Here is a 14,964-nt window from a genome sequence, read left to right as displayed (position 1 = left end):
AGCATCTTAACCTTAAAGCTGCTGGTTAACATTTAAAGATTTTTACATCCAAATATGGAGTTTAAATCTTGGACTTGCAATTTTTTTACTGATTATAAGATAGAAAAATTATCAGAGGTTCTCTGTATGTAGAACTGTTTGTTGTCGTCGTCTGATACAGAATCCATCGAAAATGTCGTATAGGCAGAACCATCCATCAATTTAAATATATTGAAGGCATTTCATCTTGAAATCATTATTTGTGAAATTGTCCATCAATATCACATATGTTGCTGGTAGTTGATCATTATATATAATAAAGTTAGAGATTATATGATGATGTAACGTGTGTTACCCAATATTTAAAAAAAATCGTTTTAATTAACAAAAACATATTAAATTCTAAAGGAAATGAAACTGTGTGCATAAGTAATAGATTACTTCTCCAAAGACCAAAGCCTTTTCAGGAGGTTAAAATGGAATTATCAAATGCACAATATTAAGTTACTGCTTATTATGAGTCAAAATAACATAATACTAAATTATATAGGTTAATTAATAACTTAATATTTATAATATTAAGGTACTTTGAAACTTCAAACTAATATATATGTGTGTGTATTGACCCATTGTTTCAAATGGACAAGAATGTTTACTGTGTCGTTTATTTGGATTGCTAGTTTAGAATTTTTTTTGGATGATATATATAGTGTGAACAATTTAAAAACGCATTGTTCCTTGTTAATTTTTTGGTTTCTAATTCCTTTTTAAAATATATGTCATAACTTAACTGAAACTGGACGAACTTAATTGTATTTAAATAGATTTTAACGGAAAATTTTTTCGACTAATTTTGTTTCGGATAAAAACTCGTAAATTAATTTTTTATGAAAAGGTCATAAACCAACTTGACTTAATGAATTAAACCATTTGTCTACGATACAAGTGAAAATTACCACTACTAAAGCTAAATCTTTAGTTTAGGGGTTTTTACATTAACAAAACATAGTTGAAGAGTTCTGTCATTACAAATCTAAAAATTAAAAAATGAAAATATAAAAATAAAACAACATTATCTAAAATTATTAACTTAAATTTTCAAAATTAGCATTTTAAAAAATATGCAAAATAGATGAGTTCATCGGTGACAAAATGAGTTTAGTTTGTTTTAAAATCAACATTATATATGTATAAATTGAAAATATAAAAAAAACCCAGGAAATAAAATTAAAAGTATCTAAAGATTTATCAGTAATTATGGTTCTTTTGACCGGGAATAGTGATAAACTAATTATCTAAAACATTAGTAACTAACATTTTCAAAATTAGCACTTCAAATAAATTCATTTTAAAAGTATATTATATATGGAGATTAAAACCCACAATTTCTAATTTTAATGTGAAGCAAACCACTCTCAAACAAAGAGAGATCTCATGAAAACTCTCTTGAGTTCTTTTGGAGGATTAAAGTTTGTTTGGCTCTTTCTGTTTTGATATTTTCTATTATATTTCTGGATATTTACATTTTAAGATTATATATATAATGTTGAACTTTAAAAAAAAAATCAGACTCATCTATTTACAAAAAAGAATGCTAATTTTGAAAATTTAAGTTAGTTTTTTAGATAATTAATTATATATATTTTAAATTAGATTTTAGTGGTAAAACTTCTTAACTATATTTAGTTAGTATAAAAATCCATAAATTAAATATTTACTAGTTATAATAGTTATTTTGACCGGTACTATAGACAGAAGGTTTAATTCATTAAGTAAAATTAGTTTAGGAGTTTTTCCGTTAAATACTTAGTTTGAAGTTTTTGCCTGAAACAAAATTAGTTTATAATAGTTATTTTGACCGGTACTATAGACAGAAGGTTTAATTCATTAAGTAAAATTAGTTTAGGAGTTTTTCCGTTAAATACTTAGTTTGAAGTTTTTGCCTGAAACAAAATTAATTGAAAGGTTTTAATATTAAAAAAAAATCCTATTTAAACTTATGGTGAAAAGCTATAACTTTGATTACTAACTTTGGTAACTAACTTTGGTAATTAACTTTAAAGTGAAACAAAGTAGTACTTACAAAAAGTATACTTTAAAATATTTTCTACATGTTACATATAATACAGAAACAGTCACTTCAAAATCAACAACGAAAATCCACCTATGTTCGTTTACCCTTTTATTGTAAGAAAAAAAAATCAACAGACGAATCCTGCAGATTGATAATTGCATTAAGAACATCTCTAATCCTATGACATTTTTGCCTCTATATATTATAATAGAAATAAATATACTCCAATTCATTTTTTTTCTCCTAAAATAGAATTTGCTATTTTTCCTCTATATTTAGAATTAAAAATAACATTCCTCTATAATAAAGACAAAAAAAATATTTACAAATTAGTCTTTTATTTTTTTTGTAATTATAACTAAAATATATGTATATGGAGAAATTCATTTTCTTTTTACATATAACAACACAGTTTTTTTTGTTTTCATAATAATTTTAAATTTTCCACAACTATAAATAACATAAATATACAATATTATTATTTTATGTGTAAAGAAAATTTTATTTAACAAATTATATTTAAAGTTTTATATCTAACTAAAATTAAAAGTAAAATTTAATTATTAAAGTTCCACATATATTTTCATATAGATAACATATTTAAGTTTAACCTAATTATTAATTAATCTAGCATACTCCTACAACTTTGACAAAAACTCATTATTCATTTTGAATTGCATTAATTAAATATTTATAGGAAAATATATGAAAAATCAAAAGTACAATGAATAGATCAATGTTTAACATTTATAAGTAAAATATTTTAATTGTAAAATAGAAAAAAAACTTGTGAAAATATTTTTTAGAGGAGAAATAGAAATATATAGTGGAAAGGAACTCACTTCTATTATACAAGAAAAAATTGGGAAATACATTGGAAATGACCTAAAAAGATAAAGCAATATTGGTATTCTTGAAAAAAAGACGAGAAAACAAAAGCTTTTTTGTTATAAATGTTAATATCATTAACTTGTAACGAAAAGAAGATTACAAGTTATGAAACTTAAAATCTAAGGTGCTTAAACGAGCCGAATTGCTTAGACAAGTCCAAAAAATATTTTAAAAACTTGTAAAAGCATAATAGGACTAATCTAAACCTTGTAAAAGCATATAATAGGACTAATCTAAAAACTAGATTAATGCTAACACAATTGATATTGTTCTAAGCAGAAAAAAAGCTTGGTGCCACACACATTCTGGAATTGGACACGAGAGTGATGTTTCATCAGTCTCTTTCTTCACTACATTCGTATGGTATTACCTCTCTAATAAGAAAACTTTCTTTGTACTTATTAGAAGAAGGAAATGTGTATATATCTATATATATATTCGTGTGACCAAATCATGAGTTTTCTGTTTTTGTCCCACTTTTGCAATCATCATTCTACTACAAATGATGCTCTCACTTTAATTTCCGCATCTTCCATTCGTCTCCATTTTATGTTTTCATCATTGTTTGTTGTTTTTATACTATTTGTGAGCGTTTGAAAACATGTAACAATTGTGTGATTGACATGTTAGTTTTGAATTTTAGAATATATATATATATATATATATATATATATATATATATATATAATATATTGTTTTGGCATTGATTCCAATATCCTTTTCCATACCATCCAACACTAAAATCTTCATTTTGCAGCTAGATAACTCGGCAATAATTAGTGCAAATGAAGATTTACATTATGAATATAATATGTGAAACGACGTATGGATATATAGATGACGATGAGTTTTACTAATCTCATTAACTTTCTACGCGTAAAGATGTGCATATTCTTTCTGTTTCCTTGTATTTTTATGCATTATTGTCAAAGATAAGCTAAAGAATATCAATGCTTTGGGTATAACCTTACTACTTTTTTCCTCCAACATATTGCATGATTAATTACAGCTCATTTCTGGTAGTGGCTCTATCTGACCGCTTTAGCATAACTGTTGGATCATACGGCTATCTACTTAACGGCCAAACATTTGACCTAAAATTATCCTTTTTAATCTTTCTGTATTTTTTCTTGTTCTTGTTTTTATAGATGTTGATCTTTCACATCTTTGTCCATACTTTTATGTTGAATAATATTCCTCTAGGACCTCGAAAGAAGCATGCAAATCCTACTCTCATGAACATGGCTTCTCGAAGATAAAACAAAGTCAATGTCAACCTCTCTCCAACTTGAGAATTTTAAATGCTCAATCATTTGGAAGAGCATTTGGAAGGCGGCGATTCTTTTGTGTTTCCGTTAGAAACCATACTACAAAAACATCACCGCGACTTTCTATACACACAAACATTAAATATATACCCATATACTTTGATCAAAAAAAAATATACCCATATACTTTGATCAAAAAAAAAAATATACCCATATACTTTCAGCGCATTAAGTGTTTTTGTAAGTTCAATAGTGATATAGTATATGTCAATATGTGGATATTTATAATCCGTACTTCGTCTGCTTCTCCTACGTACTTTTTTTCTCCTGCGTATTTTTTTTTACTTTTAAATGATTATGTAAAAGCAATCTACTTATGCAATTATATTTATCGAGATGTATCACACTAATCTACCTTTTGCTAATCTTGCCTCTGTAAAATGTGTGGAAAAACAAATAAAACGTCAGATTTAATAACTTTTTGTAAGATAACTTCGAATTGCTAAAGAAACTTCAGGTTTAACAAATAAATAAAAAAATTGTTTAAAATGTGTAAATGATATACATAGGACAAAATGATTGTCACGTTATGATTGGATATAGGTAAACTACGCGATTTCTTCTTGTTAAAACAAATATGTACAATTAGACAGATTGGATATGCAAGGGATTGAGTGTTTTTTTCGGTTGTAGTAGTGATATCCTTCAATTATGCTGATGATTTTATATATTTATTGAGACTCGGCTAAAACTAGTAGCTTTATACATATAATATATACGTGTTCAGCCAATTATGATTTATTTAGTAAAAACCCATCTTTCTCTTTCCTATAATACGATAATAATGAGAATGCATATGTATCATAATATACGTTTCTAAACACGTAATGTTGCTCTCGTGTAGAAACATGTTTGAAATTGAAACTTCTAGTTATCTATCTTATTAAAGGTGAAGTACAAATTCGGTGCGTTTGGATACTTGGATAAGATTAATAAAAAAATTGGTGTGTTTGGTTATAGCTATAAAAAATGGAGTGTTTGGAAACTTGAATAGTAGTATCTATTAATTGTGTTTCCATATTTCACTTAGTTTAACAATTTAATTAATTATATTACCTTAATAATAAATTACATCATTAATTATATTACCATAATAATAATATATAGTGCATATTTTTATTTATTAGTTAATCAATATTAACTTTGTGCCAATTATAAAATCAAAAATGCTAAATAATTAGGTTTTACATATGATTAAACATTTGGTTTATTTTATTTTACTAAAATATTTTTATTTTAGTTACAATCGGTGGAAAATTACGTACCCAAAAACATAGTTCAAAAATATGTTTTGTGAATAAAATAATAACTTAAATCAAAATACTTAAAATGTCCTACATTTATTGTCACTTAATTTTCCACTCCATATAATTATTTTACTTGATAAAAAAAACTCTTTCTATTTCACTTAATTTAGCAAAACACATAAAACAGTTTTTTATTAATTTATATAATCATTTAGACATGAACATTATCTGTCTATTTAGGTACATGTTGTTCTTTTCGGGTATCCTTTTTTTTTTGGTAACCAAGTCCCGCTTGAATATTATAAACTTATGTGTGGATTTGAGTTGGATCATTCTAGATCTGGATGAATTCGGTTCTGATGTATAGGAACCTAAAAATATCTAAATAACCAATGTATCTAAAACGGGTTCGGATATTTGTAACAAAAATAACCATATAACCTGATTCGGTCCAGATCTTTTGAGTATCGTTAGTTACCAGATCTTTTGAATATCGATGTATAAAAATATATTTCACGGGCCAATTTAACAAAATATTAATTGGTTCAGTTGAAATAAATATATTTTAAAAAAATTATATGAACTGAAAAATCACTATAAGAGTACTTACATTTGGATTCAAATCATTTTTTTAATAACAAACTACACAAATATGTTGATTTGTATACAAATTTAAATTACAATGTAAATATTTAATTGAACACAATTAATACAAAAATATGTCACATTGTTTAAACAAAATATCAAAGTAAACAGTTGCGTTCTAAAATCATTTATTTAACAACAAGCCAAATAAATATGTTGATTGGAGAAGGAATAAAATAAAGCCAGATAAATACATAGTTTACCAGAGACACTCTATATGTCAAATTTATTATAAAGAAATTTTTACTAAGATAAATACATTCAATAATTACAAACAAATAATATATTTCATAAAAGTAAAAAATAATATCCGCGCTTCGATATGTTGATTGGAGAGGGAATAAAACAAAGTCAGAGAAACACATAGTTTACCAGAGACACTATGTGTGTCAAATTTATTATAAAGAAAATTTTACTAAAATAAATATGTTCAATAATTACAAACAAATAATATATTTCATAAAAGTAAAAAATAATACCCGCGCTTTCGAAGCGCGGGTCAAAATCTAGTTTTATTTACACGTTAATCAATCTCCTAATTTAACTATCCACAAGTAACTCCATTGATCATATGTAAATAGACATTTCATCACTAGAATAAATCAAAATTCTTTTTAAAAATAGCTCAAACTCTTCTTTCTGGAACATACAATAAAATTAGAACGATACAAAAAGAAGACTAGCATGCACCATACACAAGCATGACAGGCACAAATCGAAAAGTAGCTTAAATTCTTTTTCGAAAAAAGTTCAATCTTTAAAAAATAATTATATAAATAAATTATATTAAATTGTCAAAATACTTATTTTCATTTCTACAAACAAAGATACTCCAAGAAACTTATATATTATATCTGGTAACTATTTTCTTTATTTTATAAAAAATGTTATTTTAGCTTTTTATTTTGTTTAAAAATGTCAGTGAATTATTCAATGCAAATATTTTTTATTAAATATTTTTCTTGCCTTTACTTTAAATAATTAATAGTATTAAATTAAATTACTTTTATTTTAATAGTTGCAAACTAAACAAGAGATTTATTAGTATTTGTTTAATCTACACGAATATGTGTAAGTAATAATTTTAGAGAATGTCTGTGTAAATTAATTAGGCGGCCAATTATTGCATAGTGAAAACATTTATTGCTATTTTCCCATTATCACTTTGCGTACTTAAACTCTTTTACATTCTCTGGACATCAAGGTATCTCTTTCGAGATCAAAGTAGGAAAACTATAATAAAAACAAAAAAAGTACCATAATAATAAATTTCTTTGTCAAACCAGAAAAATAGTGAATTATCGTATTTTTAAGGGGACAAATAATTTTAGATTCGTACAATGCTTTCATGGAAAATGAGTCTGCTGTTGACCGATGGATTCCCCTTTTCTTTTTTACTTTATTGAGTTTTCTGCTATATACTAGAATTCTGAAATTTAGGCAAATTTTTGTAGGTTTGAGACCAATTGTTTGTAATATTTATGTCGGATGTATAAAAATAAAATAATCATACTTAGCAAATGATTATTCTAACTAGGAATATTGTATCCCAAACTAACATCAATTTAATCAACTAGCGTAGTTTCGCTTAGTTAACTTTTCTCTTTTCGTTTTTATCTTTTATTTTAACCATCAAACATATATAATCTTCACTTGTTAATTTTATTTGTTTTCCAAAAATTATTTTAAAAATTAATACACCAGTTTGTGTCGGCTAGTATGACTCCAGTTAATTCATAACATTAAGGATACAATAAGAGTTTTAATATGCTTGTATGTGGAAAACTATAATTCACATTCATAATAAAACGAAGGTAGTACTATTTATATAATCAAAATACGATCATGCTTCCTTTTTAATTGAAGAGAAATTTTTATTTTTAGCCAATATATATGTCTTTATTTTTTAAATTTTTTGGAACAGACTTTATCCTGTATCTAGCTTTTGAGAAAAGGTAATAATAATTCACGAGTTTATCTCTAAAGTAATAACCATGAGGTCTTTCTATTTTGTAAAGGAATCAAATAATTTTAACTAGGTTTTTACTTTTTAGTTCATCTTGGTTTCTCTATATATTGTGGTCCCATATCAAAGGTGTCAATTAATTCACCCAGCGATTATAAAACAAAAGTGTTACACCAGAAGTCGCCAATCACATTTTCTCTCAGTCCTTCTTCGACCTTATACCTGCACAGATCGTAAACTCCCTGCCTGTCTGCAACAATCTATAGCAAAAGCTTAGATGGGAAGGCATTCTTGTTGTTATAAGCAAAAGCTTAGAAAAGGCCTTTGGTCTCCTGAAGAAGATGAAAACTTCTCAATTACATAACAAGACATGGTCATGGCTGTTGGAGTTCTGTTCCCAAACTCGCAGGTTTTGTTTTTCCTCATCTCCTCTCGTCTTTGAAAAGCTCAAAATTGTAATATATATCATTATAATGTTTGTATATATGCATTGGTATGATCGTATAGGTTTGCAGAGATGTGGAAAGAGTTGTAGGCTGAGGTGGATAAACTATTTGAGACCAGACTTAAAGAGAGGAGCTTTCTCTCAAGACGAAGAAAGCTTGATCATTGAGCTCCATGCTGCGTTAGGCAACAGGTTACAGACTTATACATATATATAGAGAGCTTTTCAATTCATATAAATATATATATATATATATATTTTTTTTTGAAATATATTTTGAATCCATTTTGAATTGTGTAGATGGTCTCAGATCGCAACTCGGTTACCAGGAAGAACAGACAACGAGATCAAAAACTTTTGGAACTCTTGTCTTAAGAAGAAGCTGAGAAGAAAAGGCATTGATCCAACAACACATAAACCAATAATAAGCGAACTTCAGACTCATAACGTCATAGATCAGAAGCTGACGTCATTAAATACTTCGGAAGTAGTAAAGTCAACGGCTTCGATAAACAACCATGATCAGTCGATGGTCGTCTTATCACAAACAGGTCCCTGGGGTACCCGGCGACCCCGACCACGGGTAATCAAAACGCTGAGTTTTTGCTTCAGTTCAAGTTCTACCCAAACGGTTTCAGACCAGATCGTATCTTTGATCTCATCAATGTCCACGTCATCATCTCCGACACCAATGACTTCAAACTTCAATCCTATTCCAAACAACTGGGAACTCAACTACTGCAACAACACAGTTCCATCTCATAGCAACAGTATCTACAGTGCTTTCTTTGGTAATCATTACACAGAAGCTACCCAAATCACGAATACTAATAATATAATAATATATTATTAGATCAGCATCCTCACCAAGACATGAAGTCATGGGCACCAGAGATTCTTCATTACACAGACCATAACCAAAGCTCAGAAACTGGTTTTTGAAGCAGAAGTGAAGCCAGACATTGCCAAGTACTACTGGAGATCAATATCATCATCGCCATCACCAAATGAAAGAGCTGCCACATTACTACATGATGCTGACGTGGAGTTTTACGGTAGAAGTCTTCAAAAACCTAATATCATGGCGTTTGATCAGAAGCTTAGATTAGTTAACATATGCTAGTGAGTGTAATTAGTATTTCTTCAATTTCTATTTCACATTCAAGGATCCGAGTTTACTTGATTAATATTCTGCATGTGTGTAAGTATGTTTTTATATGTTTTCTTAGAACAATTTTTATGTTTGGCTGTGTAAATTCTCTGCTCGTTTTTTTTTTTGTGCTAAGATGTATTCCATTTTCTTCTTCTTATCAAATCACTTTGACATTACAGTTTACCTCATTTTATCTACATCTATACTAAGTTATGTTCACGATTTATAAAAAAAACCTAGAAAGTAAAGTAAACATGTCCCGGTCGAAGTGGATAGTGTTTTTTCTCTTGAAGGATATGTTAATAGAACCTAGCTGGAGTGGAGACTTCTTCGAAAAGTGATTCCAGACAACGAGATGCATGCGTGAACAAATGAACCGAAAGACCTTTTTTTATTTTGTTATTAGAGCATCAAATAATATTCAGTTTTTGGCTATATTATTTTTATTACAGGTATACCGATCGACCATATTAGTATTTCAAGAAATTACGAATAGTTATTGAAGTTATTATAGAAACTAATTTGAAACAAAAAATTGGTTACACTACAAGAATAAAATATGTCTATTTATGAAATGGGAAATTAAGTACCTCAGAATTATCATAAAAGTTCATGCAATTTCTTAAAAAAATTATTGAAGTTGATATATAAGAAGATATGACTAAAATTATTTGGGTTGAAAACGATCATTTAGCCTATGCGGGACAATTATAAGCAAGAATCTGTGCTGAATGGGACAATTCATCTTAGAATGGAAGTCCATCGTTGTCTCCTATATTTAGAGAGAGATGTGTGCTTCGCTTGTGTACAGTTCCCATACTCAATGTTTTTACTACTAAATTGACTAAGACCTCGATTTCCCACAAAAATTGACTCGTGAAAGTTGAAGAATGTAATATATATATATATATATATAATATATATATATATATAATATATATATGTATATATATTTTTTTTGTAACTATATATATATATAAGTAGAGATCATGTAAAGACCAATCTGTGAGTTCAGAGTTTATGTGCATGCAAGAATAGATTATATTGCATCTTGTTATTCTTCAATGTCTTAACTAATTAATTTAACTGAAAATGTTTTTCTTCATAAACGATTTTTAAACTTTCATAGACGATAAATCATATTTTTGTTGCTGTGATCGTCATTCATCAATCAGCTTATTAATAAATGTTGAGATTTCTGTAACTGAGTAAAGGGTTTTTCAGTTGTCTCAAAGACTCAAACCCTCAATTTCTAAGAAATTAACATAAACAATTACAAGTTTACAAATTACTCTACATTTCGATTTATTATCATCGTTTTCAAAAAGAATAAAAAGAAGCCATGCGCGTATAAGGACCCTTTTTTATGAGGTGTTGAAATACGATTTTCGAAGGTGTGTACTCTTCTGACAATATCCCAATATAATTCACACGAGGGCAGCTTTTGTGTTGGTGCATTTTTTTAATGGTGCACAAAAAGTCATATAGTTGCAGAATAAGGGACCCTTCTTACTGAGATAGTGTTGATAAAACTGGAAAAGCCATGCAAGAGATAAAATAGAGCAAGCAAATAGTATTTAATTTTTAAAGAAAAGCTAATATAGATTTAAGATTTTATTTTAGTCAAGGACAAATAAGTTTAGCGCAATTTAACTTGTCAAGACTAGTAGAATAATGTAAATATGTTTAAGGTAATTTTGAAATGCTTTAGCGTTTGGTGATATGATGGTCATGATCATGGACTTTGTTGGATATGTGAGTATCGATTCGAGCCTGACGAAAATGATGTGACTCTGTGAGCAATTATATAGTTTTCCCGTCAGCCAAAATCAAAAGAAGAGATGAAAATGACTTCGATATATTGTCGGCTATTATTAGATGGACAGACGCCTATATGGCTTCTCTCTGTCTGATACCTATATTTTCGGTCCGACCCTTTAATTTTCAAGTTTATGATGCTATCTTTTAGTTCTAATTCGTTTATGATTATTTCTTTCTCTCCTATATTGAGCAACTATCTTAGATATATGCACTGGGTAAAACTCATTACCGTGTTAATAGAATTACACAATTGGTCAAAAAAAAAATAATTACACAATGTATCAAATCAACCAATAGTATGCGGACGTTATCATTTTATAGTAATTTGTATATTTCATAGTTATTTATGGAAAGAGACAAACCGATGATATACAAAGCCAAGAAAGACTACTAGTTTAATATTTCCGCCAAAGTTGATTGTTGAATGAGAAATAAATACAAAGGATTCTCGAGAATTTTCAAATAAAATAACAGACGTTTACGAGTTGATCATTTGTGTTTTGAAGACTAATAGAAAGACATTTTTTTTTATCCTTACACCTCATAATTTGCATGTGAGCCAAAATAATTGAGGCCCTACTTTAATCATAACTTTCATATCTATATTACAATCACAAATATCACATTTAATCTATTGTTTGATTCGATCATTCTTATAGAAAAAATCATTGTTTTTTTCAACATGTATTTAAAATAAAAGAGCATGTTGTAATTATAACATATACTAGGATAACACATGCACTTTGCGCATGATGCATTTACATGAAAATTATATAAGAAATATTATATAGAAAATAAAATTTATATTGTTGATCAAATTAATATTTTTGACCTTTAAACAATTTTTTAATTTTTTATTAATTACATAATTTGTTTACTGATAAGCTGATCGCATTTTTAAAAATATTACGTCAAAAAGTTACTTATCACATAAAAACCAACGTTTAGGCCGAAGAATCCCAGACCTACTATTTGGTTATAATGAAATTATGTCAGGTCTGTTTTATATCATGATTTCGTAATTTAAAAATTAATTATGGTTATGAGAAGTTTATGTTCACGTGTCAATCCTATCTATCTTTAATATTTTCTCTTTTTGTGTCGCTTTTTCATTTTGGTTATTGCTCGATATAAATATCGATTTTGAAGTTTATTTTCATTTCGTTCTTTTGTTTTGGCCTTAGATTGAGAAAATGTTTAATATTTAAGATTATTAAAAGAGATACATATTTATGTTAAGATTCCGCATGTGCAAAATAAATATTTTATATTTATTACTTATTTTATATTTTTCTACATGTTATGAAATAATAAAATATTAATTATATATTAAATAACCAAGAAATCAGTTACTAATATGTAATAAATTAACATGTGCATATAAATCAAACGATCACTCTTATTAAATAAATCAAAACAATCAATCTTATCTACTGTATATGATATATAATTATAATTTTGAGTGGGCTTTGTGGTCCAGTGGTAGTGGACGGGTCTTGGATGTAAACACATTCCGGATTTGATCCTCCTGCTGCGGAAACTAAGACACATTTTCCTACTCACCACGGCTGTGGATACGTCTGTATAAAAACCCGGAAGAAGGTCTGTCGTGGGCTGCACCTCCTACCCAGAGGATTAGGTCTATATCTTTAATAGACTCGGATTTAACCTCATTTAAATGATACTAACATAGATATATAGTATACTTTTTAATATATATATTATTAAATGAGGTTTCTACTCATATGATTTTATGATTATTTATATATTTGTGTAACAAAATTTACGCCAAGGATTTTGTTTCAATGTGAGACATTTAGTGGTTTCAATAATTTATAATTATTTTTAGAAAAAAATAAAGATTTAAAAATTAAAATATTAAATTTTCAATATATGTTCAATGCAAATATCAAAATATAAGTATGTATTTTCATATGATATATAGTTTAATTTAAACGATATGAAATATATATATATATATTAACATAAACACCTATTAAAATAAAATTATTTTATTCATATAGTTTTATAATAATTGTATTTTATCATAGAAAAAATAAACTTTGATCACAAAAGTTTATATGAGACTTTTAACAGTTTTAGTAATTTGTACTCGTTTTGAAAAATTCAAAATACAACATATACAAAAAAATCTAAATTTTTATTATATGATTAATGTAATTGTGTGATTTATTTTAATAAGAAATAATTAAACAAAGTGATAGAAAGTATATAGATTGTTAGTAAATCTTTATTATTTAAAATTAATTAATTGTTATATATATATCAATCACATTATGTAATTACGTAGATTTTATTTAAGAAAAAATAGATAATAAATTTTAATTTGATAAATGAATAGTTTATACTAGACATACTATATAATATAATATTCTCTAGTAATTTAATTTTGAATTAACAAAACTATCGATTGATTCTTAAGATGCCATGTAAATAAAATTAATATTTTAATTACGTGATAACTCAGTAGAACACTTTTTAATTAATACAAATTATATATTATAACTTTTAAAATATCTTCTATTAATATATAGGAGATGTATATGTATGGTGTCCTTTTGTATCAGATCTTTCGAAAGGATCGTTGTCGTTTCATAAGGAGATAACGATAACGTAAGAAAAAAACTAGCTTACTTATAAAGACAACGATGTGGGGGTGTCAAGGCAATACATGGGGCAATACTATAAAGTTGCATTATCAACCAGTCAAGAAAATTTAATATTTAAAACGTGAGATTATTATTCCATGTATAATAAAATGATTGACACAATCCATGTATAATAAAATGATTGACATACATATCCTGTGAAAACAATGATCAAAGATCCAGCTAATTTTTTTCTTTCTAAAACTTAGTAACATAAAGTTCTACGTATTTTTCTTTTGGTTGCAGTAGAATAACCAAAATCTAACTTTGAATTCTTGAACGATTTCCAAAAATGTATGTGAACAAGCGGAATATGAGATTTTATAGGCCTTATATTGTTTGTATGGCCTTTGACCTTCGCATTTTTGTCTCACCCACTTGGGTCAGAATTGTGATTATAAACCAAATTACTGAGTATTATGAACTAAATATAAACTTTTTAGTTCAAAAGTTTAAGTGGTTACAACCAAAACCATGCTCGACGGTGAGATGAACAATAAAAAATACACTAAAACGTAAGATAGGAACGTTGGTGCGAGAAGAGAAGTCTTTGGATAATCTTTACTTGTATTTCTGAAACGAAAGTATATGAACCTTCTTACATTACAATGGAAAACAACTGATATTCATAAAAATAATAAGAATAAAACTCAAAACTACAATACCGAAATATAAGATTAAACAAGAATTGTAGAGTCGAAATGATTAATATGTTTCTTTAAATCTTTAAATACTCCATACTGTGA

At 27.2% G+C, this 14,964-nt stretch overlaps 1 protein-coding gene and 1 non-coding gene across 2 annotated transcripts; both read left to right on the top strand.

The window, feature by feature from the left end:
• The first annotated feature begins 6,796 nt into the window (after positions 1-6,796).
• Positions 6,797-6,901, top strand: LOC130512065 (U6 spliceosomal RNA). The gene has a single exon (XR_008945626.1). It is a non-coding gene; the product is annotated as a U6 spliceosomal RNA (small nuclear RNA).
• A 1,359-nt stretch (positions 6,902-8,260) lies between these two features.
• LOC108839266 (transcription factor MYB86) lies at positions 8,261-9,793 on the top strand. Its single transcript, XM_057008649.1, is given in 6 exon segments — positions 8,261-8,471; positions 8,474-8,539; positions 8,638-8,767; positions 8,876-9,410; positions 9,413-9,508; positions 9,510-9,793. Coding segments are annotated over 6 exon segments (1,080 nt in total). The 5' UTR covers positions 8,261-8,407; the 3' UTR covers positions 9,699-9,793.
• The last annotated feature ends 5,171 nt before the right edge of the window (positions 9,794-14,964 follow it).

The sequence above is a fragment of the Raphanus sativus genome, chromosome 4 (assembly GCF_000801105.2).
Source record: "Raphanus sativus cultivar WK10039 chromosome 4, ASM80110v3, whole genome shotgun sequence".
Classification (NCBI taxonomy): Eukaryota; Viridiplantae; Streptophyta; class Magnoliopsida; order Brassicales; family Brassicaceae; genus Raphanus; species Raphanus sativus.
This window is presented reverse-complemented; position numbering and strand designations above follow the sequence as displayed.